Genomic DNA, 20,927 nt, shown 5'->3' with positions numbered 1-20,927 from the left:
GTTACAGAGAGAGAGAGAGAGAGAGAGAGAGAGGGGTCTTCCATCTGCTTGTTCACTCTCCAGTTGGCTGCAACGGCCGGAGCTGTGCTGATCCGAAGCCAGGAGCCAGGAGCTTCCTCCGGGTCTCCTACATGGGTGCAGGGGCCCAAGGACTTGGGCCATCTTCTACTTCTTTCCCAGGCCACAGCACAGAGCAGGATCAGAAATGGAGCATCCAGGACTTGAACCTGTGGTAGTTTTACCTGCTAAGCCACAGCGCTGGCCCCCATATGTCCTTTCTCATGGTTTCCTTAGGTCGGGATCTGGGAACACCTCGGCTCCGTGAGTCTCACTCCGTGTCTCTCAAGAGGTGCAGTCAGGATGTTGGCCGCTTCTACAGTTGTCTGAAGGCTGGGCTGGTTGTTGGAGAATCCACTTGCGAGCTGACTGTGTCATATGCCTGGTGAGTTAACGCTGGCTATTAGCAGGAGACCCCTAGTGGTCAGTATGAGAAGCGACTACACAAGCCTATGGATACCAAGAGGTGGAAGTCATTGAGGCTCATTCTGTGAGCTGGTTAACCTGGCTCCAAGTCTGCTGTGCTGTGAGGAAACCCAAGCAGAGAAGAGACATGGATAGCCCCTGAGGAGACACGGCAATGCCAGGTTAGCCCACGGCTGTCTCAGTGTCTCACGGTTCTGGCTTTAGCCACCATCTGACTACAAGTTCATGAGCCAGAACTGCCCAACTCAAGTTCCCTTCCCAAATTCTTTTATTTTTCATTTTTAATTATTTGTAAGAGTTTACAGAGAGAGAGAGAAATCTTCCATCTGCTGGTTCACTCCCTAAATGGCCACAACAGAGCTGGGCCAGGTTGAAGTCAGGATCCAGGAGCTGCTTTGAGGTGTCCCACGTGGTGCATGGGCCAAAGCACTTGGGCCATCTTCCATTGCTTTGCCAGGCACATCTGCAGGGAGCTGGATCAGAGAGAAGCAGCCGAGACACAAACCGGCACCCATATGGGATGCTGGCGTTACAGGCTGTGACTTAACCCACTGCACCACAGTGCTGGCCCCTCTTCCCAAATTCCTAACCGGAAAAAACTGTGTGAGAAAATAAAAGCATTGCTATTTGTTGTTGTAAGCCATTCCCTATTATTTATGTTGATTTATTTGAAAGACAGAACAATAAGAAAGACAGAAGTATCTTCTGCCTGTTGGCTTATTTCCCAAATGCCCAAGATAACCAGGGCTGGGCAGAGCCAGAGCTAGGAGCCAGGAACCCCACCCAGGTCTCCCATATGGGTGGTGGGGACTCAGTACTTAAGCCATCATTTGCTGCCTCCCAGTGCTCAGGAAACTGGAACAGGACTCAATCACAAGAACCTGGATATGGGAAGCTTCCCAAAGCAGCGGCTTAAACAGCTGCACCACAGCACCTGCCCCAGTCTCCCTATTTTAAAATCAGATTAGCAACCTTAATTTCACCTGCAACCTTAATTGCCTTTTGCTGTATAACCTAACATATTGCCATGGTCCAGGGATTAGGACACGGGCATCTTTGGAGACCATTCCTTTGCCTCCCACGTGCTCTGGAAAAAGAAAAAAATGCACAGATTCGAGAAGGAGCAGCCAGAGCCGGGGAGGGGGGCAGAGGTTCAGTGAGAAGTCACAGAAGCCAGAGGAAGAGCGAGTTCCCAGGACGGGGTGTTCAACAGTGACAATACTGTCAGAGGCCAAACAAGATAAGACCTGAAAAATAACCACTGAATTTAGTGGCCCAGGGACACCAGCCACTAGTTATCAGAGGAGTACTGGGGGCGGGAGCTAGTTTGCGGTGTGCACAGCAAGGAAGTAGAGAGCAGGTGTGGAAATTCTTCCCCAAAACTTGATTGTGAGGGGGAGAATGAGGGAGCTGGTGTGGTGATGGGGACGAGAAAGGAGTTGCCACACAGATGGGAAGTCGAAGGGTGGCAGGCTTGACGTTATAGCAGAGATAGGGCGTCTGGGAAGAAGAGAGTAGGGACTGTTAGGTTGATCCAGGCTCACGTTAGGATACCGTTAAAGGTTGAAGGGCCGGCGCCGTGGCTCAACAGGCTAATCCTCCGCCTTGCGGCGCAGGCACACCGGGTTCTAGTCCCGGTCGGGGCGGATTCTGTCCCGGTTGCCTCTCTTCCAGGCCAGCTCTCTGCTGTGGCCCAAGTGCTTGGGCCCTGCACCCCATGGGAGACCAGAAGAAGCTCCTGGCTTCGGATCAGCGTGGTGCGCCGGCCGCGGTGGCCATTGGAGGGTGAACCAACGGCAAAGGAAGACCTTTCTCTCTGTCTCTCTCACTGTCCACTCTGCCTGCCAAAAATAAAACATAAAAATAAATAAATAAATAAAAAGGTTGAAGATTGTGGCTCTGGGAATTTAAGGGGCGGGAGAGAGACTGACCGGCAGAGGGCGCTGGTGAGGCAGGAGAGAGCAGCCGAACAGCCTGCGAGGACAGGACTTAGCCTGAACGGTCTGAAATAACTTCAGCTTGGTTCCCAAATAAGATCGTAGGGTTCGCTGATTCCATGGTCCGCTGGTCTCTCCAGCTAGTCTCCTGGAAGTTCCCGTGCTTAGAACAGGGCATAGAGTTAAGCGTTAAACCCTCTGGAGACTACATTTCCCTTGACGCCTTGCGGCTGCCCGACTACAACTCCCATCATGCCGGGCAGCCGCTTTCTCCACATTGTCAACATCCCTTAGCCCAGGTTCACCGATCCCAGCATTCCTCGCTGTTTTCCTATCTCAAAGGTTCGCTTACTGAGTTCTAGGAACAACCAATTGGATCAGAGAGTACCAGAGAGGCAGGCCAATCACCGGGGCGGAGGGGCGGGAGTGGGCGTGGCCATAACCTGCCCCGTGGCTGGTCCTGGCCCCGCGGGCGCCTCCCCCGGGACTCGAAGATATGGGCGCCACCTGGGGAAACCCGGGGTGGGTGCGGCTCGCGCTCTGCCTGGCCGGCTTGGCGCTGTCCGTGTACGCGCTGCACGTGAAGGCGGCGCGCGCCCGGGACCGGGACTACCGCGCGCTCTGCGACGTGGGCACCGCCATCAGCTGTTCGCGCGTCTTCTCCTCCAGGTGCGCGCGGGAGGGAAGCAGCTCGGGGTCCCGGGCGCCGGTGTGTGCCTGGCAGCCAGGATACCTGAGGAGGCTGGGGTCGCAGTGCCTGGGAAGCGGATACCTGGGGACTGGCCAGCTTGGTGGCAACGTCGCGTGGAGAATCGGGGTGCAGGGGGTGCGGGCGGGGCGAGGCAGTCACGAGGGCTCAGGATGCCGAGGTATAAGGGCGATCTGGAAAGAGGAGGATGTAGCGCCTTGAGCGTGGCGCTGGGGCGCTCTCTGGCGATGACAATGTCTGGCCGTGTAGCGGTCAGTGGGAGGGGAGGGGGTATCTAGGGACCTGGAGGTTTAGGGGTTGCAGGGCGAAGACAATCTGCCCAGTTACTCTTACACCAGCTTTGCTATCTTCGCTGGAAAGAGGGGCCTAGGGAGGAGCCACGGCCAGGCCCGGCTGGGGGATGGGGGAGGAAAGGGGCAGTGGCATGCAGTGGCCAAAGGTGCGGGAGGTCAAGAGGTCATCGATCCTTGGGAATGGGGGAGGAGGACAGCCCCAGGTGGCTTCTTAGAAACTCCCCTTCCGGGGCAGTGCACTCTGTGGACGCCGCTAACCTGAGTCTCCACCTCCATCAGATGGGGTCGGGGCTTCGGGCTGGTGGAGCACGTGTTGGGACAGGACAGCATCCTCAATCAATCCAACAGCATATTCGGCTGCATTTTCTACATACTGCAACTGGTGTTAGGTGAGTGGCCCCGCCCCTTCCCTGTAGGCCCCGCCCCCTCAAGACCACGCCTTGGCCTGGCCCGCAACCACCCCATGCAGGCTCCAGATGGCAGCCAGCCGGCTGCTTCTGGCTGAGCGTTCTCTAGCCAAGGCGGGGGGGGGGGGGGGGGGGGGGGGGGGCAGGAGTTATTTTTCAGTGTAAGAACTGTCGGAAGTTGAGGGGCCCTTAAAGACTTTCTAGGATCCCAGTTTTGTGGAAAAGACTTTGGAAATTGCTTTTGGGGGAATTGAAGGATGTCTGGAGTTAGCAGGAGGTTCACTGGTTGGGTCTGGGATCACTGGACAGGCAGGGGAACAGAGGCCTAGGAGGGGGCCTGTTAAAGCCTCTTGATGTACAGGCCCTTCTCCCTGCAGCCCCTGCTGCCGGGGTGGGGGCGCGGTGTCCTGGAGATGGCCAGTCCCCACAGCCCATCCCTGGCCCTTTTCTACTTTGCAGGCTGCCTGCGGGCCCGCTGGGCCTCTGTCCTGCTGATGCTGAGTTCCCTGGTATCGATTGCTGGTTCTGTTTACCTGGCCTGGATCCTGTTTTTCGTGCTCTATGATTTCTGCATCGTTTGCATCACCACATACGCCATCAACGTGGGCCTGATGTTGCTTAGCTTCCGGGAGGTCCCGGAACCCAAGGTCAAGGCCAAGGGGCACTGAGCCCTCACCCCGAACCAGGCTGACCTCGCCTGCTTTGCTTTGGCACGTGAGCCTCGCCCCGGGGGGCCTTGTCTAGGTCCCTGGGAGGCGCTGCCTCCCTCGCCCACCCCCGCAGACCCCCACCACCACACACACAGGATAATGGACCAAATGTGCCCCCAACTGTGTCTTCAAGGGCTGGTTTCCTGCCATGGCCCAGGGAGGGAACGTTTTCAGCAATAAAGTTTCTTAACTACATTGGCCAAGTCTGAACCGTGTGTCTGCCAGGGACCCTGATGTTGGGGCTCCGCCAGGGGGCCTTCTCTGGACCCGGGAAGGATGTGAGTCATGGAGAGTGGGGGCCTGCCTGCGGAGGGTGGCTACGGTCAGCCTCATCTCCAGAGCGTAGAGTCAGCAAGGCCTGGCGCGCCATCAGCCCCCACCTCCAGGAAACAGGCTGGTGACTTGTTCCTGTTGCCCGTAGGTGCCAGGCCCTCTCTCCTGGGAGGGCCAAGCACGCATCTGTGAGGGCAAGCTGCCCTTCTGGTTCCTTGCCTGCTTGATGGGAAGTTCTTCCCGTAGTCTAACCTCAGCCCCTCAGGCTGCCTTATCTACTATCCCAAGGCAGTCTTGGCAGCCTGGAGGGTCAGGATCAGATGGAGAGTAGCTTTATTTTGTGTTTCCTAATAATCTCAGCAATGCCAAGCACTGTCTAAGGACTTGGGTGAAGCTATATTCACTCATTTAATCCTTATAGCAACAGTATGAGGTAGGTGCTATCTTGATAAAGAAACTGAAGTCCAGAGATGCTAATTTGCCTAAGATCACACATGCACAGCCAGAAAGGAGTAGTTAGAGAGAAAGAGAATGAATTTCTCATCTCCTGGTTCACTCTTCAAATGGCCCTATCAGCCAAGGCTAGGTCAGGTGGAAGCCAAGAACCAGGAACTCCATTCAGGTCTCCCACACGGGTGGCTGGGGCCCCAGCACTTGGGCCATCCACTGCAGCTTTGCCAGGTGCATTAGCAGGGAGCTGGATCAGAAGCTGAGCAGCCAGATTCAAACCAGGGCTCTGATATGGGATGCAGGTGTCCTCGGGCCGGCACTGTGGCGTAGTGGGTAAAGTCGCCGCCTCCAGTGCTGGCATCCCATGTGGGCACCTGTTCGAGTCCTGGCTGCTCCACTTCCATTCCAGCTCTCTGCTGTGGCCTGGGAAAGCAGTAGAATATGGCCCAAGCCCTTGGGCCCCTGCACCCACATGGGAGACCTGGAAGAAGCTCCTGGCTCCTGGCTTCAGATCGGCACAGCTCCGGCCGTTGCAGCCATCTGGGGAGTGAACCATCAGATGGAAGACCTCTCCCTCTCTCTCTGCCTCTCCTTCTCTCTGTGTGTAACTCTGCCTTTCAAATAAATAAATAAAATTTTTAAAAAATATGCAGCCATCGCAAGTGGCAGCTTAATCCACTGCACCACAATGCCTACCCCAACTACAAAGTCTTAAGCTCAAAACCCTGCCCACAGCAGCCTCTGTGCTGGGGCTACATTTCTAGAACAACCTGGGATGGCCCAAGTTCGGAGTCAGGAACAGAAAGTGGATGCATCGTGAACGCTACCCTCTCCTGACTTGAGAGCCTTCCAACATTTGTCAGAAAGATGGGCACTGCGGTAGCCCTGTTTGTTAGGAAGGCAGCAGGCTCCTAAGGGGGGTGGCTTTTGTCAAAGGTTCGTGGCCAGCCGGCAGAGAGGCCCGGCCCCTCCAACACCCAGCCCTGCACACAGTCTCTGGGAGGAAGTGTGTGTAGCATGCTTGGCCCTGGCTGGGGTAAAGCAGGAAAGCTACATCACATAGTGGGGACTGGGCAGGCCGGCCCACAATGCCCATCGGGGCCCAGGTTGAGGCTTCATGTTGGGAGCAACTGTCCTACAGACGAGGCCCTTGCCCAAGCGTTTCTGTATTCAGAAAGGCTGGAGTTTTTCAGACAAGGCACAGACAGCTTTGACTGTTGAAGGTCACTCATGTGCTAAGTCAGGGAGCTGGGATTTGAAACCCTAGGCGGTCTGGCCCCCTGGCTGAGGTCCAGAGAAAGGCCAACAGCAGCCGCAGGGCCGCGCAGCCCCAGCCCCAGAGCTAGGAGCTGCTGGCGCCCTTCCAGCCCTGGGGGGGAGGGGGGAAGCCACGACATCTGACACCCAGCCAACTGGGGGCGGAGCAGGGTGGAGCCGGGGCTCCCAGGTAGCCTGGGAACCACAGCCCAGGCGGCAGAGCGGCCCGGGCAGCATGAAGCAGAGTTGGGGACCAGGGCTGCTCATCCTGGGAGCAGTGGTCCTGATCCAGGGTAAGCCACCTGTGCTCGGCGGAGGAGGGGGTTCTTGGTGTGTGTGGGAGCTGGGCAGTGGGGGGACAGTTTGCTGCTTGCAATGTCACTGTGTCTTTCCTGTGGGGGTGACAGTTGCGGCCACAGGGGTGCAACTCTCAGGTTAAGGTCGTGTCTGCAGGGACTGTTGCTGTGACTGTGTGTGCAGCCACCCCCCTACCCACCCCTACCCCCACCGTGTGGGTGCTCTGTGCCCCTGGCTGCCTCTCTGACTTCCGAATGGTCTCAGGTGCATTCTGGATGCCTCTGGCCTCGGTGTCTCTCTGTCCATTCCATCTCTCTGCTCTCCTGGCCTACATGTCCAGTGTGCTTTATCTATGTGTGTGTGAAGAAGAGAAGCAGGGCCAGGATCCCCAGTAGCATCTCTGGGGGCTCCTGGGGAGGTGGGGGGGCTCTGAGTCGTCAGATCAGAGCTGGGGTGAGCGCCCTCCCCCGCTTAGACATGACGCGAGCCTCTAATCCTCCCTCTTAGTCCTCTGAGGCCAGGAGACAATTAAGCTAATACTCGGTCCACATCCCTGGGCCCCTCCCTCGGTGGCGGGGGCAGAGTTGGGGGTTCTGAAGCCTGGAGGAGGCTTGGCCTGGTCCCAAGCCGAGCCCCGGGGCGTGCTCCTCTCAGGCCCAGGAGTGCTGAGCACAGCTGAGGAAGTAATTACTGAGCGTACGCGCTGAATGGGTTCCAATAAAAGCTGCTTCTCACCCTCATATAAATATTTTCATTCTGGGAGAGGCTGGTGAGGTAGCCGTAGAGTCATCGGCAAAGACTCAGGGCCTGTACCCTGACCCATTCGCCCCACCAAACCTGGACCCCGAGTCTCACCCATGTCCATCTCTCTTACAGGTCTTCAAGCAGCACGGCGGGGTGAGCTCTGGGGACACGGGGCCTGGATCTGGTCGTGGGTGAGGCAGGGCAGGTCAGGAAGCTGCAGTCACTTGTGACCCACCTCTCTCCGCAGCCTGTGGGCAGCGTGGCCCCGGGCCCCCCGAGCCTCGGGAGGGCGACACAGAAGCAGGCGAGTGGCCCTGGCAGGCCAGCGTGAGGCGGCGGGGAGCCCACGTCTGCAGCGGCTCCCTGGTGGCGGACACCTGGGTCCTCACCGCTGCCCACTGCTTTGAAAAGTGAGTCATGGCTCGGGTCAGCCGGGGGCTCTGGCTTTGAGGGCGGATGATTCATCTCGAAGCCCCGCAAGACTGGTCCCTACCCCTTGGAATATTAGCAAAGCACCATTTGTTGGGCGTGCGCCAGGTGCCAAGCATGTTATCAGGCTCATCTTAACGGCCTCTCGCCGTGTCCCGTTTTAAGGCTGAGAGAAGGGAAGGATCTTGCTAAAGCCACACAAACTCGTATTTGCCCATCTTCCGCCCACCCTTGCTGTCTCCTGGGGGGCGGGGTCACCAGCTCCCCTTGCCCTCAACAGTCTGGGCCTTGCACCTTTTTTTTTTTTTTTTTTGACAGGCAGAGTGGATAGTGAGAGAGAGAGAGAAAGGTCTTCCTTTTTGCTGTTGGTTCACCCTCCAATGGCCGCTGCGGCCAGCGCATCATGCTGATCCGAAGCCAGGAGCCAGGTGCTTCTCCTGGTCTCCCATGCGGGTGCAGGGCCCAAGGACTTGAGCCATCCTCCACTGCCTTCCCGGGCCATAGCAGAGAGCTGGCCTGGAAGAGGGGCAACCAGGATAGAATCCGGCGCCCCAACCGGGACTAGAACCCGGTGTGTCAGCGCCGCTAGGCGGAGGATTAGCCTATTAAGCCACGGCGCCGGCCGCACCTTTTTATTATTTTTTCCAGGGCAGCAGCGACAGAACTGGACTCCTGGTCAGTGGTCCTGGGTTCTCTGCATCGTGAGGGGCTGAGCCCAGGGGCTGAGGAGGTGGGGGTGGCTGCCCTGCGGTTGCCCGGAGCCTATAACCACTACAGCCAGGGCTCCGACTTGGCCTTGCTCCAGCTTGCCCACCCCGCGGCCCACACACCCCTCTGCCTGCCCCAGCCCGTCCATCATTTCCCCTTTGGAGCCTCTTGCTGGGCTACTGGCTGGGACCAGGACACCAGTGACAGTAAGTGCTAGCCCCCAGGGGCACTCTGCTCATCCCAGGTCCTACGGCCTCAGCTCCCAACGGCCCTACCTCCTAATCCCCCTTCCTTCTCAGCCCCAGCCCCCAGCCCCAGCCCTGTCTCTCTTACCAGCTCCCAGGAGCCTTCGGAATCTGCGCCTGCGCCTCATCAGCCGCCCTACCTGTAACTGTCTGTACAACCGGCTGCACCAGCGGCTGCTGGCCAGCCCGGCCCGGCCTGGGATGCTGTGTGCGGGTGCCCAGCCCGGGGTGCAGGGGCCCTGTCAGGTCTGAGCAGGGAGTGAGCGAAGGGGCTACCCTTGGGCTGGGAGACTGACCCACAGGGAAGGGTGGACAGGGTTGCCGTCCGATGGTGTCTGTTCTTAAACCTGTCGCCTGGCTCCAGGGAGACTCTGGAGGCCCCGTGCTGTGCCGCGAGCCTGATGGACATTGGGTTCAGGTTGGGATCATCAGCTTTGCATCAAGATGTGCCCAGGAGGACACTCCCGTGCTGCTCACCGACTTGGCGGCTCACAGCCCCTGGCTGCAGGCTCAAGCCCAGGGGGCGGTCTTCCTGGCCCAAAGCCCAGGAGCCCTGGAAACCAGTGATGAGGACAGCTGTGTAGGTATGAGCAGGGTGCAGGGAGCGGGTCATGTGGGGACACTTAGGCCTGTGTGAGGACTTCCAGGCAGCCAGTGGAGGCCACCATGAATCCCAGGCAGCTTAGAGCAGAGAACTGATACAGTGTCCAGCCCTGCCCAGGGCAGCTGGGGCTCTCCATGGGAACAGCTCCCTGAGGGGAGGCAGAGCCAACCCTGCAACTTTCCTGGTTCGGAGCTTAGGCGAGAAGAGGGAGCGCTGAGGGCTGGCTGCAGGTTTCGGGGAGTTGGGGGAGGCAACCAGCTTCCAGGTAGGGACCCAACAAGATTGGACAGGGCAGGGCTCCCACTCATAATGCTGGCATTAAGTGGCTGACATTCAAATTGCATGCAAAAGAATTCCTGGGAAGGAAGTTGTGTCTTGATGCTAAGAGCAGCACCAGTGAGGCGGGACTTCTGGAGCCAGTCCACGCCTGGAGGGGTGCAGATGGGCGGGGCGGGGGCGTGCAGAGCAGGTGAGACAGGGCCTGAGTCCCGTCAGACTGTCAGGGTTAAAGTCTGCTGCCTGCCCACAGTTCCAGTAACTTCTCTGGAACTCTGGCTACCTTCTGTTAACAAAGGTAACAAAATTCACCTGAAAAGGAAACTGTGAGGCTGTCAGCCCACGGAGATGCTTAGCAGAGGGCCCGGCACCCCTGCTGAAGAAGTCACGTGATCTAATCCATCTGTTTCAGCCTGTGGATCCTTGAGGGCCGACGGGCCCCAGGTGGGAGCCCCCTCCCCATGGCCCTGGGATGCCAGGCTGAAGCATCGGGGCAAGCTGGCCTGTGGCGGAGCCCTGGTGTCAGAGGAGGTGGTGCTGACGGCTGCCCACTGCTTCATCGGGTGAGCTCCGCTGTCCCGCTCCTCTGTCCCCGGCCCCTGCTGGCAACCCTTACCCAGCGCTGTCAATGCCGCCTCCACACAGGCGCCAGACCCCAGAGGAATGGAGTGTGGGGCTGGGGGCCAGCCCGGAGGAGCGGGGCCTGAAGCAGATCATCCTGCATGGGGCCTATACCCACCCGGAGGGGGGCTACGATGTGGCCTTCCTGTTGCTAGCCCAGCCGGTGACGCTGGGCCCCCACCTGCGGCCCCTGTGCCTGCACTACGCTGACCACCAGCTGCCTGACGGGAAACGTGGCTGGGTCCTGGGGCTGCCCCTCCAAGGAGCAGGTGAGACAGGACCAGGGCCACCGGCTCTGCCCACCCAGCCTCAAAGGCCCAGTGGCAGCTGAAGTTTTCCCCTTGCCCTGTAGGCACCAGCCCCACCCAGACAATGCCCGTGACCCTCCTGGGGCCTAGGGCCTGCAGCCAACTGCAAGCAGCCCCTGAGAACAACGGCGTCCCCATTCGGCCAGGGATGGTGTGTGCGAGTGTGGCGGGTGAACCGCCCCATTGTGAGGTGAGTCCCAGGCCCCCAACCTGACCCACCAGACCCTTCATAGCCCCTCAACAAACAGCCCTTCTGTCAGGCGTGGTGCCCAGCCCCGCCTCTCACCTGGAACTGAGGCTTTCTGCTCCGAGCCCGCCACACTCACAGCTGCCCAGCGGAAAGAGGAAGTTACCCAGAGAGTGTCACCTGACCCTCGGCAGGTCCTGTCCGGGGCACCGCTGGCACATGAGGTGAGGGGCGCGTGGTTCCTGGCTGGACTGCACAGCTTTGGAGACGCCTGCCACGGCCCTGCGCGGCCCGCCGTCTTCACGGCGCTCCCCACCTACGAGGACTGGGTCAGCAGCTTGGAGTGGCAGGTGTACTTCGCCGAGGAGCCCGAGCCCGAGCCCGAGGGAGCACCTGGTAGCTGCCTGGCCAACTCAAGTATGTGTTCCGGGCCCCCCACCCCCCAGCCCTCCCTCTCTGGAGCCCTTGACTCGAGACCCAGGCAAGCACTGTTCTGCTCCACCTCCGGCTGCCTTGGGTCGGGTGGGACGCTGGACTCACTGGGACTTAGGCTGGTTCCAGGTCCCTGTGTGACTTGTGCAGGCCTCTCGACCTCTCTGAGCCTCAGTGCTCTCATCTGTTGCGGGGGCCAACGTGGATCCTATTCCTGAGCAAGGGAGCAACCCCGCCCCTCCTTCCTCTCTAGGCCAGCCAGCCAGCTGCTGACGGGACTGGACTGTTCACAGGAGGTGTCGACGGTGAGGCAACGCCCATGCCCCTCGCCACCCTCGCCACCCTCGCCATGTGCAGCTCCGGGCCCTGGGGCAGGCCCTCCAGCAGGTGCCTCGGCCCCCCTGCAGGACAGGGATGCTGCCTGCGGACGCTCCCGTACCCAGCTCTGCTCCGCGCCACGGGTGTCCCCCAGTGTCCCCCACCCTTCACCCCTCAGACACAACCACATCGGCTGCATGTTTTGAAAATCTGTGGTTTTTTTTTTTTTCTTGGTGGGGGTGGGGAGCAATTGTCCTTTTTTTTAAACTTAAATAAATTGTTACAAAATAGATTTTAGAAAATAAGTTACAAACTGTAGCAAAAGGCTCCCCTTCATCCACAGGCGACATTCCCACCCCTGGCCGCTGTGGGATTCTGCCTCTCCCTGGTGGTGCTGGAGTCTGGCTGGCAAGGCTGGCCCAGCAGGAGGGCTCCCTCAGGGGCAGGGACATGAGGAATACCCACCTGCCGCCCTCTTGGGACCGAAGCCAGACGTCCATCCTCTTCCCGGGGGAGAGAAGAGACCTGGGGACGCCCACACTACTCCTGAGCGAAGACGTGGAGATGAAGCCCTCCCTGCCCACAGCCGCTCTCCAATTTCTCATCTTTGGAGACTTGCTGTTCACAGGGAGAAGCTGAGGTCTGCAGGCCACTGGGGTGAAGGGTCCAGGAGCGGGGTCGTGGGGGTGGATGCGGGGGGCAATGACAAGTCCCCTCTGCCTGCCGCTGATGCCACTGGGGCTCCTGAGGAGAGAGAGAGGAGGTCACAGACCGAGGGGCCAGAGCGCACACAGCTGGCACCCCTAAGCCCTACAGGCCATCCCCCCCCACCCTTGGCACCAGAGGCCTGTAGGAGAACCCAGGAACCCTAGGACTTGCAAGTATTCCCCAGCCCTAGCTCACTGGCCCCCTCCCCCTTCCCCTTGAGGTCATAACAAATCCCAACAGCTCTCAAGAGGACTCGACGCACCACCCCCTTTTCCGGCCACACTCTGGTCCAGGGCTCACCTTCTCCAGGACACCCACCCTTGGGGGCCACCTGATGGAAGGAGGATCAGAGAGCAAGCCCCAGGCTAGGGGCAGGAGGAGGCCGTCTCCTCCCCTCCCCTACAGCCTCCACCTCCACCAGGGCTGGGTGTGGGCTAGTCTGTCTCCTGGAGATCCCCAGGATAGGGAGCTGCGATAAGGACTAATGACTGCCGTTGCTCCACGGGGCCTGGCTTCAAAGAAACCATTATCTGTGACTCAGGCCTCCAGTTAAAGGTGTGTGTGTGTGTGTGTGTGCGCGCGCGCGCGCGCAGATGGAAAGGGCGGTTTGGGTGAATCCTAGAAAGGAGAAGGGTGGGAAGAAGTGACACTCCTGGGACACGGGTACAGAGGAGCAGAGACGAGGTGCAGGCACAGAGGGATGAGACCTGGGTGCCGACCAGCAGCCCAGCTTCCAGGGCCCAGCCAGCGGTAACGCCACAGAGCAGTGCAGTCTGGGGTACCCCCCACGCCCCGCATCCCTCATTCTCTGGCTCCCTGCCCACTCTAGGAGAAAAAAGAACCTAAACCAAATCAACACATTTCCCCCCCTCCTCTGGAAATCATTCCAGATGTGGTAGCCTGTTGCCTCCCCCTCAAAATAAAAAGACTGTTCCTCTTGGCCTACAGCAGAGCCCAGGGCCCCAGACAGCTGCTTCTGCCCTGAACACCCCACCTCTGCCTCCCAACCCCTCCCCCTATGCCGTGCAGTTTCCCTGACTCAGGGGCTGGGGGTAGGGGGTGTCCAAGCTCTACTGCTCAAAAGGCTCAAACCATTCTTCCCACTCCATACGCAAGCCCCGACCCGGCCCTCCTCTCACCCCTGCTCCCCCACCCACCCGGGAGCCTGATTTCCCCCTCCACTGGGCCCATCTCCCTCTGGGACCCTTCGCTCCTCTGCCCGAGCCCTTCATGCCCCGTACCGGAGCTGGCCACTGGCCACTCCTCCTGGTGCTGCTGCTGGTGCTGCAGGAAGCGGACTCGGCGGCGGAAGTGTCGGGGACAACGGGGGCAGGTGAAAGGCCCCTCTCGAGGCGCGTGGACGCGCCCGTGGCCCTCCAGCCGGGCAGCTGTCCGGAAGGCCTTGCCACAGATGCTGCAGCGATGGCGCTTGGGGTCCGTGTGGGTCCTGCCGTGGTTCTTGAGAGACAGCAGGTTGGGCAGAAGCTTGGGGCAGAGGGAGCAGGGGTACAGCCCAGTGGTGTGGGCTTTCTGGTGGTTCAGCAGGCTGCCCGCATGGCGGTAGGAGCGCCCACACTGCACGCAGCGGAAGGGCCGCTCCCTGTCTTCAGGCGCCGTGGGCTGCATTCTCTGCGTCCCACCAGCCCGCTCCGCATTCTCCTTGGAGGGTTCTGCTGCGGCCTCCTGAGCCTCCCCTTGCTCAGGGAGCCCCAGCTCCCCCTGTCCCGTCCCAGCCGCCTCCTCCATCTGGGTTGGCACCTGACTCTGGTCCTGGGCATGGGTCTGTAGGTGGCTGGCCAGGTCATGATGGAACTGAAAGACCTTGTCACAGTCAGGGCAGGCAAAGGTCTGGGCAGCCAGGTGGTTAGTGGCCACAGGACTCAAGGACTCCCTGCAGCAATGCAGGCAATAGCGGCTGTGGTTCAAAAGGCCTTCGGGCTGGCTGTAGGCTTTGCTGCACCGGCTGCAGGAAGGAGGACTCTCTGGCTGGCGCTGGGAGCTGCCATCTCCATTCTCCCAGCCATCTGTGTGATTCAGACTGGGTCCATTGGTCTGGCCATTACCGAGATGGCAAGGACTCCTGGGAACACCGTCCTCTGACTTGTCTTCTGCCGTGGTTGGCACCTGATCCGGAGGAGCCCAACATCCCTGGTGATTCGCCAGGCCCCCGGCTCCTCGCCATCCATCTGCCTTCCTCGAGCCCCATGACGGTGGCTCTGTGGCTTCTGGACCCGCTGCCTGAATGGCGCTCTGACTGAGCTCCCCTGGCCTTGAGGCTCCAACCTCCTCCAGCCGCGGCCCCGACTCAGTCCCACCCGATCTGTCCTGCGGACCCTGGTTGTCAGCCAGGTTCCCCTCACTGCCAGCGGAGCCATCCGGACCTCCTGGGCCAGGGGGCAGCTCTCCCTCGGTCTCCTGCTCGTGCTCCCGCAGGTGCCGCTCCAGAGATCCCCGGCCAGGGAAGCCGTGGCCACAGAGGGCACAGCGCACAGCTGCCCGCCGGGCCCGACCGGCCCGCCGCCGGCGACTCTCGGAGTGCAGCCTCTGATGGTCCTTCAGAGCCATGCGGTTGGAGTAGGTTTTGGGGCAGGCAGGGCAGCTGTACTGGCCCGTCTCGTGGCTGCGCCGATGGTTCAGGAGGCTGCCGGCGTGGCGGTAGGTCCGGCCACACTGCCCACACCGGAAGGGCCGATCTTCCCGAGCCAGCTTCCGGGCGCCCCCGCCGCCTCGCCGCTCGGCGTGCACCCGCTGGTGGCTGGCCAGCTGTTTCCGCAGGCGGAAGGCCTTCCCACATTCACTGCAGCGGAAGCGCCGGGGGTCGGCGTGGATGCGCCTGTGGTTCTTGAGGGACATGAGGTTGGAGAAGCCCTTGGAACAGGCCTGACAGCCGAAGTGGCCCGTCTGGTGGCTCTGCCGGTGATTGATGAGGCTGCCGGCGTGCTTGTAGGAGCGGCCGCACACCTCACAGCTGAAGGGCCGCTCAGAGCTGGCCTCAGTCTGACAGCCTTTCTCAGCCGTCTCCAGCCTTGGCTCCACCTCCTCCTTCACCGTCGTCTCCTCCCACACCTCTTCCTTCACCTGCGCCGCCTCTGCCAGGGGCTCCGCCTTAAGCTCCTCCTGGAGCTTCCGGGCTTCCGCCTGCTCCGCCCCCTCCTCTGCCGTGACCTGGGGCTCTGTGCTGACCCCTGCCTCCAGGACAGGCCGCACCTGGGGCTCAGAGCCTTTGCAGCGGGGGTGGTTCCGCAGGTGATTCCGGTAGGCGGCCAGGTTGGGGTAGCAGCGGGAGCAGACGGGGCAGCTGAAGTCTCCAGTCTGGTGAATCTTGCGGTGGTTCACCAGGCTGCCCCCATGGCGATAGGTTTTGCCGCACTGGTTGCAGCGGAAGGGGCGAGGCTGGGCCTCGGGCAGACTTTCCCCGCCCTGCGCGCCAGCAGAGCTGTCTGCAGCTGTGCCAACTACTCCCTCCTCAGACTTCGCGTCTCCACCCTCTCCAGAGACAGAGGTCTCCGTGCCCTCAAAGACAAGGTCTGTAACCATCTCCATAGGATCACCGGCTGCTCTCAAGGGGCTGGGCACCTTCTCCACGGTATTCTGAGAACTCTGACTCTGGTGGTGGCGCTCCAGGCTCCCCAGGTCATCGTAGGTCTGACCGCAGCAGCCACAGATGTGCCCGTAGCCTGCTCCATCCAGCGCCTCCACCTCGCGCTGCAGCTGATTCAGCAGCTCTGCCTCCGAGACCTGCAGCGGAGGACTATGGGTAGAGGCTGCTTCTGCGGCTCCTTCCTCCTCCCCCTCCTCTTCCTCTGAGCCCTCAGTCGTGCCGGAGGAGTTGTGGGCTTGGCGCCGGTGAAGCCTGTAGCCGGCCCGCCCAGGGAAGATCATGCCACAGAGGCAGCAGAGGAAAGGCTGTGCAGAGGCCACCTCCCCGGGCCCGTGGCTCTGGAAGTGGCTGCGCAGGGCCGGCAGAGAGTCAAACTCCTTTGGGCAGAGGGAGCACTGATAGATGCCTGGTGGGTGACAGGGCCTGTGGTCCAGCAGGCCAGTGGCATGGGGGAAAGAATGCCCACAGTCGGAGCATGTGTGAGGGACCTCAGCCTGCCAGCCAGCGGCAGCCTCAGCACAGTGGGAAGAGGGCGCAGGCTGGCCAGTGGTCGCTTTATCTCCATCTGCCGTGCTGAGGCCATCACAGAAGCGAGTCTCGTTGCATTGCCCACTGCCTGGGATGGCCAAGTTGTTGAGGTGATGGGCCTCCCTCCCTTCCAGTCCTCCCTCGGGGCCTCGGCTCTGTGTGTCACCCTGTGAACAGGGCTCACCCCTTTCCAGCCCACTTTTCCCTGCAGGTTCATCCTGCAGACGCTCCCCTTCACTTTCCAAGTTGCTTCCGGCCCCAGCAAGGCTCTCTCCCGAAGGCTCTTGGGCAGCGTGCAGGCCCTCATCGTCTGCCAACTCCTGGGCCCAGTTCTCCCCCGACAGGAGTTTGGCATCTTCTCTACCAGCACTGCCTGCCTGCTTCCGATGTCGCCTGCTCCGCCGCCGACTGTGGCGTCGCAAATGGTTCTTCATGGCGGCCATGGTGTGGAAGTGCTTGGCACAGGCCTCACAACTGAAGTCCCCAGTCTGGTGGGTCTGCCGGTGGTTAATAAGGCTGCCTGAGTGGCGGTAGCTCTTTCCACAGTCTCGGCAGGCGAACGTCCGAGGTGGTGACGCTGTGGTCTCTGCCCTGCTGTTCTCTCCTCCCCCGGGGCCGTGGGTCAGGACGTGATGTTCCAGGCTCTTAGGGTCTTTGAAGAGCATCCCGCAGATGTTGCACATCTGGGCTGCCGTCCTATCTGCTGCTGGGAGGGGGCCAGAGGCCGCCTCCTCAGGTGTGCACACCTGCCCCTGATCTGCTCCCACAGGGTGAGGAGGGGGTTCCACCTTAAGGTGGCTGGGGGGACTCTCAGTCCTTGGGTCTGCACTTCGTCGAGCAGCCTTGCAATGTACACGCACGTGGTTGCGCAGGGCCATGAGGTTGGGGTATTTGCGGGGACAGAGCGAACACTGGTACTCCCCTGTCCGATGGCTGTGCCGGTGATTCACCAGGCTCCCCCGGTGCCGGTAAGCCCGGCCGCACTCATTGCACTTATAGGGCCGATGATCCAGGGTGGGGGGTGGGACCTCTTCCTCTCTGTGGGTGCTCTCAGCTCCTAGCAGGGGAGCTGGCGGCACTGACAGCTGCCCATCTTCCCCTGTTCCTTGTCGGGGCCTGTGATGGGCACGCACGTGGTTTTTGAGGGCAGCAGCATTGAACAGCTGCTTGGAACAGACTGAGCAAGGGTAGACCCCTGTTTGGTGGCTCTTGCGATGGTTGATGAGGCTCCCAGCATGACGGTAAGTCCGGCCACAGTCTCCACAGCGGAAAGGCCGGTACTCCTCCAGGCCACTCTCGTCCAGCTCCCCAGATGTGCTGAGCTCCCTGGAGCCATTCAGCATCTGAGTACTAGGGAGCCGGGCCCGGCTGGTCTCACCCGTGTGCCCGTTTGTGGTGGGCACCCCTTTCTCCTCCCATGGCTGCTCCTGCCTTTCACCCTCATGGGACTGCTGATGCTCCAGCAGCTCCTGGGGGAGCCGGAAGGCACGAGGACAGTGAGGACAGTGGTAAGGCCGATACTGGGCATGGAGTCGGGAGTGGTTCTTCATAGCCATGAGGTTAGAGAACTCCTTAAAGCAGATGCTACAAGGGTAGACGCCCAGGGTATGGCTCTGGCGGTGGTTGGTGAGGCTCCCAGCATGCTTGTAGGTCTTGCCACACTGACCACACTTGTAGCGCCGCTCCTCCTCAGCAGGAGGGGACTGGGGAGGCAGCTGGCCCTCTGTGAAGTTCACTACTGACTCAGCCAAATACTGTTCCAAGTTGCTAAGGAGGCTGCTGGCTGGGGTGGGGAGAGGTGGGGCTTGGGCGGAGTTGGTGGTCGGTCCCCAGCCCTCTGTGCCCTCCTCAAGATCTGGCTGGCTGTCCCAGCTTTCTTTTTGTCTGGCGGGTGCATCTTCCCAAGTGCCTGCAGGCGCCCTGGGGTCGGGTCCAGACTCAGAGTCAGCTGCCTCTTCAGTGTGTTTGGTCTGGTCTCCCCAGCCTTCCCCAGGGCCAAGCCCCTGGCCCCAGGAATCAGCAGACACTGCCTCGCGCTGGAGGTGGGGAGCGGCTTCCCTGGGGCGGGGGGGCCTGCGCCTGCGGCGGCCCTCGGGAACATGAGTCCTCATGTGGCTCTTGAGGGCCATGGGGTTGGTGAAGTCCTTGCCACAGGTGGGACAGGGGAACAGGCCAGTTTCATGGGTCCGGCGGTGGTTGACCAGGCTCCCGGGATGGCGGTAGCCCCTCCCACACTGCTGACAGCGGTAGGGCCGGGGGATGTTGTCAGCCTCCTCACTGTCCTGGCCGGGAGCTGGATGGAGCAGTTCTCGGTGCCGTGACAGTTCCGGGAGACTAGGGAAGTGGCGCTGACAGTCAGAGCAACTGAATGAGAGGGGCGTGTCCTCCATGGGGTAACCGAGTGAAAACCAGAAGGTTCAGGAGGAGCAGACAGGTGGCAGCAGCATTTTCCTCTGCTTGAGGAGTCAAGGCCTAGGAAGAGGGGGCAGTGGTCAACAAGGAAGGCCTCAATCAACTTCCCCTCTCGGCTCTGCGAGCCACAGCTTCACCGGGGGGTCACGGAAAGGCTCCCCTCAGCATCAGCGCCCTGGGACCTGCTTTCTACCAGATCCGCTCTGGAGGCACAACACTGAAAGCCTCCGTGGGTCCAGGTGCCCCACATGCGGGAGCTCCTCCAGGCTTTAGTCATCTCTAGAGAATCAGAGGAGACACGGAATCTAGAGGGCTGCCGCTTCCCTCCGATCGCAACCCAGGTGCTCCCCAGACTCAGAACGATCTGCCTGGGTAATGCTGAAACAAACACAACGTCTCCTGCGGCCTCCTAAAGGAGAACCACAACCTTTACTAGGAAAGCCCGAGCCTAGGCCCTGAGAGGAGAGGTTAGAGCCCGCTTCAAGGCCTGATCCACCACCTCTCCTAATCCGCTCAGGGTCAAAAGGTCACCTTTCCAGAAGGTTCTCTCGGCTACTCTCCCTGTACTTGTCCTGCCGATTAACTCAAGCTATCTTCCATCTTTGACATCTTGCCCCATTTCTGGGTGGAAGGTTATGTTCACCCCTTATCTTTTAATTTGCCACGCTTCCTTATCTGACCCTCACCATCCCGTCTTGGGTCTTCTTCTACCTCCTCTCTTAACTTAGACCGGGCATTACCACCTGCCAGGCACTGTGCTAGGTCAAGTTTATTCATTGTGTCACTTCACCGTTACCGCCCGCTGCGATCAATACCTGCTCTCCCAGCTCACACACGAGCCAACTCACTGAGTCCTCGTTCCAAAGCCCTGGCTTTCTCATCGGCGGCCCTCCACACCTCCCTCCTACATCTCCTCGACCTCTTCCAGCGCGGACCCTCCACTCCCATGGGACCTCAATACAGCTGCATCTCCCATCTCCGACGCTAAACTCCTTCTGAACCCCCCTCCCCAAATTCTCACCTCACAAAGCCCCTTCGTTCTAGTCTCCTCCCCTAGGCAACCACCAACTAGGTCCTCTCGCGTCACTCATCTCCTCTGCCGGTTTCCCCTTAGGACCCCTACCTCGCACCGGCGGCCCCTTCTCGTTCCCGCCGCGGGCGCGTCCGTTGGGGACCGCGAACGGGGGCGCGCCTGCGCACTGGGACCCTTACCCTAACTGCAGGCGCGCGCCCCAAGGGGTGGTTGTCCGGGGCTATCGCGCTCCCACACACGAACACTCAACCGGGGTTCCCAGAAGGTGAAAGGAGAGGGAAAGAAGGGAGAGGAAGGAAAAGGTGGAGGGAAAAGGGCACAGCTCGTACAAGCCAGTAGTCTACCCCCAGGTCCGCGGACACTTCCTATTGTTACTGAGAAACAGGAAGTGTCCCAGGTGCAAAAGATTCCCCGCGAAACTTCCGCCAGAGGACACTTCCTGTTCCGCCTCCAAGCGACGGTCTACAAAGACACACTTCCGGTGCTAGGGACCCGTTCAGCGCAATCCTGGCTCCGCCCACGGAGGTCACAGCGCCACTCTCGTTGCAAACTAACTTAGCCACACTTCCGTCCAGTGCAGAAAACCGTTCCGGTGCACGTAGAATTAGCGCCGAAGAGGCAGAAACAGATTCTGCCACTCTGCCCTCGGTATTTGGTGACACCGTTCGTGGGGCTCCCTGAGATTTCTGAGTCCCGGGGCAGATGGGGGCGAGCGCCATTAAATTCGCTCCTCGCTATTAAAAGAAATGTGGAACATAAGCGGATTTGGGTATTACGAGGCTTGAGCGTGGCCTCTCCGACCTCCCACCTCCGACTTCTTGGAGCCACTTCCAGTGACCCGGCCCCAGGATAGCAGTAGCCCCGTGTACCCCACACAAGCACCCTCGCAAGACGTCTGTCCGCCACGGTAGGGCTGCAGGTGCGGCCGCAAACCGTCCCGCCCTCCCTCCCAGGAAG

The 20,927-nt window shown here is 60.5% G+C and overlaps 3 protein-coding genes and 1 long non-coding RNA gene across 10 annotated transcripts; 2 read left to right on the top strand and 2 right to left on the bottom strand.

The window, feature by feature from the left end:
* LOC133750390 (uncharacterized) lies at nt 1-3,770 on the bottom strand. Its single transcript, XR_009864706.1, has 4 exons — nt 3,681-3,770; nt 3,193-3,302; nt 2,415-2,583; nt 1-439 (listed from the first exon to the last, which is right to left on the bottom strand). It is a non-coding gene; the product is annotated as an uncharacterized LOC133750390 (long non-coding RNA).
* Nucleotides 2,644-4,747, top strand: VKORC1 (vitamin K epoxide reductase complex subunit 1). Of its 2 annotated transcripts, XM_062179988.1 has the most exons (3): nt 2,852-3,089; nt 3,702-3,811; nt 4,289-4,747. In XM_062179988.1, exons 1-3 carry the CDS (start codon nt 2,917-2,919, stop codon nt 4,495-4,497), a joined length of 492 nt encoding a protein of 163 aa, XP_062035972.1. In that variant the 5' UTR covers nt 2,852-2,916; the 3' UTR covers nt 4,498-4,747. The 2 variants fall into 2 exon arrangements, with proteins under 2 accessions (XP_062035973.1, XP_062035972.1); XM_062179989.1 differs by lacking the exon at nt 3,702-3,811 and having other exon boundaries at nt 2,644-3,089; nt 4,289-4,394.
* A 1,958-nt stretch (nt 4,748-6,705) lies between these two features.
* On the top strand, nt 6,706-12,237 carry PRSS53 (serine protease 53). 3 transcript variants are annotated; one of them, XM_062179986.1, is made up of 12 exons: nt 6,706-6,812; nt 7,693-7,713; nt 7,808-7,970; nt 8,638-8,664; nt 8,795-8,903; nt 8,997-9,188; nt 9,307-9,526; nt 10,235-10,385; nt 10,468-10,712; nt 10,796-10,941; nt 11,133-11,355; nt 11,624-11,946. In XM_062179986.1, exons 1-12 carry the CDS (start codon nt 6,755-6,757, stop codon nt 11,641-11,643), a joined length of 1,575 nt encoding a protein of 524 aa, XP_062035970.1. In that variant the 5' UTR covers nt 6,706-6,754; the 3' UTR covers nt 11,644-11,946. The 3 variants fall into 3 exon arrangements, with proteins under 3 accessions (XP_062035970.1, XP_062035969.1, XP_062035968.1); XM_062179985.1 differs by adding an exon at nt 12,032-12,237 and having other exon boundaries at nt 6,707-6,812; nt 8,638-8,903; nt 9,034-9,188; nt 11,624-11,675; XM_062179984.1 differs by having other exon boundaries at nt 6,707-6,812; nt 8,638-8,903; nt 9,034-9,188; nt 11,624-11,944.
* Nucleotides 12,238-12,302: 65 nt separating this feature from the next.
* ZNF646 (zinc finger protein 646) lies at nt 12,303-20,884 on the bottom strand. 4 transcript variants are annotated; one of them, XM_062179979.1, is made up of 3 exons: nt 19,959-20,884; nt 13,638-18,997; nt 12,303-12,432 (listed from the first exon to the last, which is right to left on the bottom strand). In XM_062179979.1, the coding sequence occupies exons 2-3, from the start codon at nt 18,913-18,915 to the stop codon at nt 12,311-12,313; spliced, it is 5,400 nt and encodes a 1,799-aa protein (XP_062035963.1). In that variant the 5' UTR covers nt 18,916-18,997; nt 19,959-20,884; the 3' UTR covers nt 12,303-12,310. The 4 variants fall into 4 exon arrangements, with proteins under 4 accessions (XP_062035963.1, XP_062035965.1, XP_062035966.1 ...); XM_062179981.1 differs by having other exon boundaries at nt 20,061-20,884; XM_062179982.1 differs by having other exon boundaries at nt 20,150-20,884.
* Nucleotides 20,885-20,927: the final 43 nt, after the last annotated feature.

This window comes from Lepus europaeus, chromosome 21 (genome assembly GCF_033115175.1).
Source record: "Lepus europaeus isolate LE1 chromosome 21, mLepTim1.pri, whole genome shotgun sequence".
NCBI lineage: Eukaryota > Metazoa > Chordata > Mammalia > Lagomorpha > Leporidae > Lepus > Lepus europaeus.
Note: the sequence above shows the minus strand (reverse complement) of the source record. Positions and strands in the feature narration are given on the sequence as shown.

Coding starts and splice junctions, on each gene's coding strand:
- VKORC1 (XM_062179988.1), top strand. CDS start 2,917: ATGGGCGCCACCTGGGGAAACCCGGGGTGGGTGCGGCTCGCGCTCTGC. Junction 3,090..3,701: donor TCGCGCGTCTTCTCCTCCAG/GTGCGCGCGGGA, acceptor CACCTCCATCAG/ATGGGGTCGGGGCTTCGGGC. Junction 3,812..4,288: donor CATACTGCAACTGGTGTTAG/GTGAGTGGCCCC, acceptor TCTACTTTGCAG/GCTGCCTGCGGGCCCGCTGG.
- PRSS53 (XM_062179985.1), top strand. CDS start 6,755: ATGAAGCAGAGTTGGGGACCAGGGCTGCTCATCCTGGGAGCAGTGGTC. Junction 10,386..10,467: donor GCTGCCCACTGCTTCATCGG/GTGAGCTCCGCT, acceptor GCCTCCACACAG/GCGCCAGACCCCAGAGGAAT. Junction 11,356..11,623: donor TAGCTGCCTGGCCAACTCAA/GTATGTGTTCCG, acceptor CTTCCTCTCTAG/GCCAGCCAGCCAGCTGCTGA.
- ZNF646 (XM_062179979.1), bottom strand. CDS start 18,915: ATGGAGGACACGCCCCTCTCATTCAGTTGCTCTGACTGTCAGCGCCAC. Junction 12,433..13,637: donor GTGGCCAGTGGCCAGCTCCG/GTACGGGGCATG, acceptor CTCTCTCCTCAG/GAGCCCCAGTGGCATCAGCG.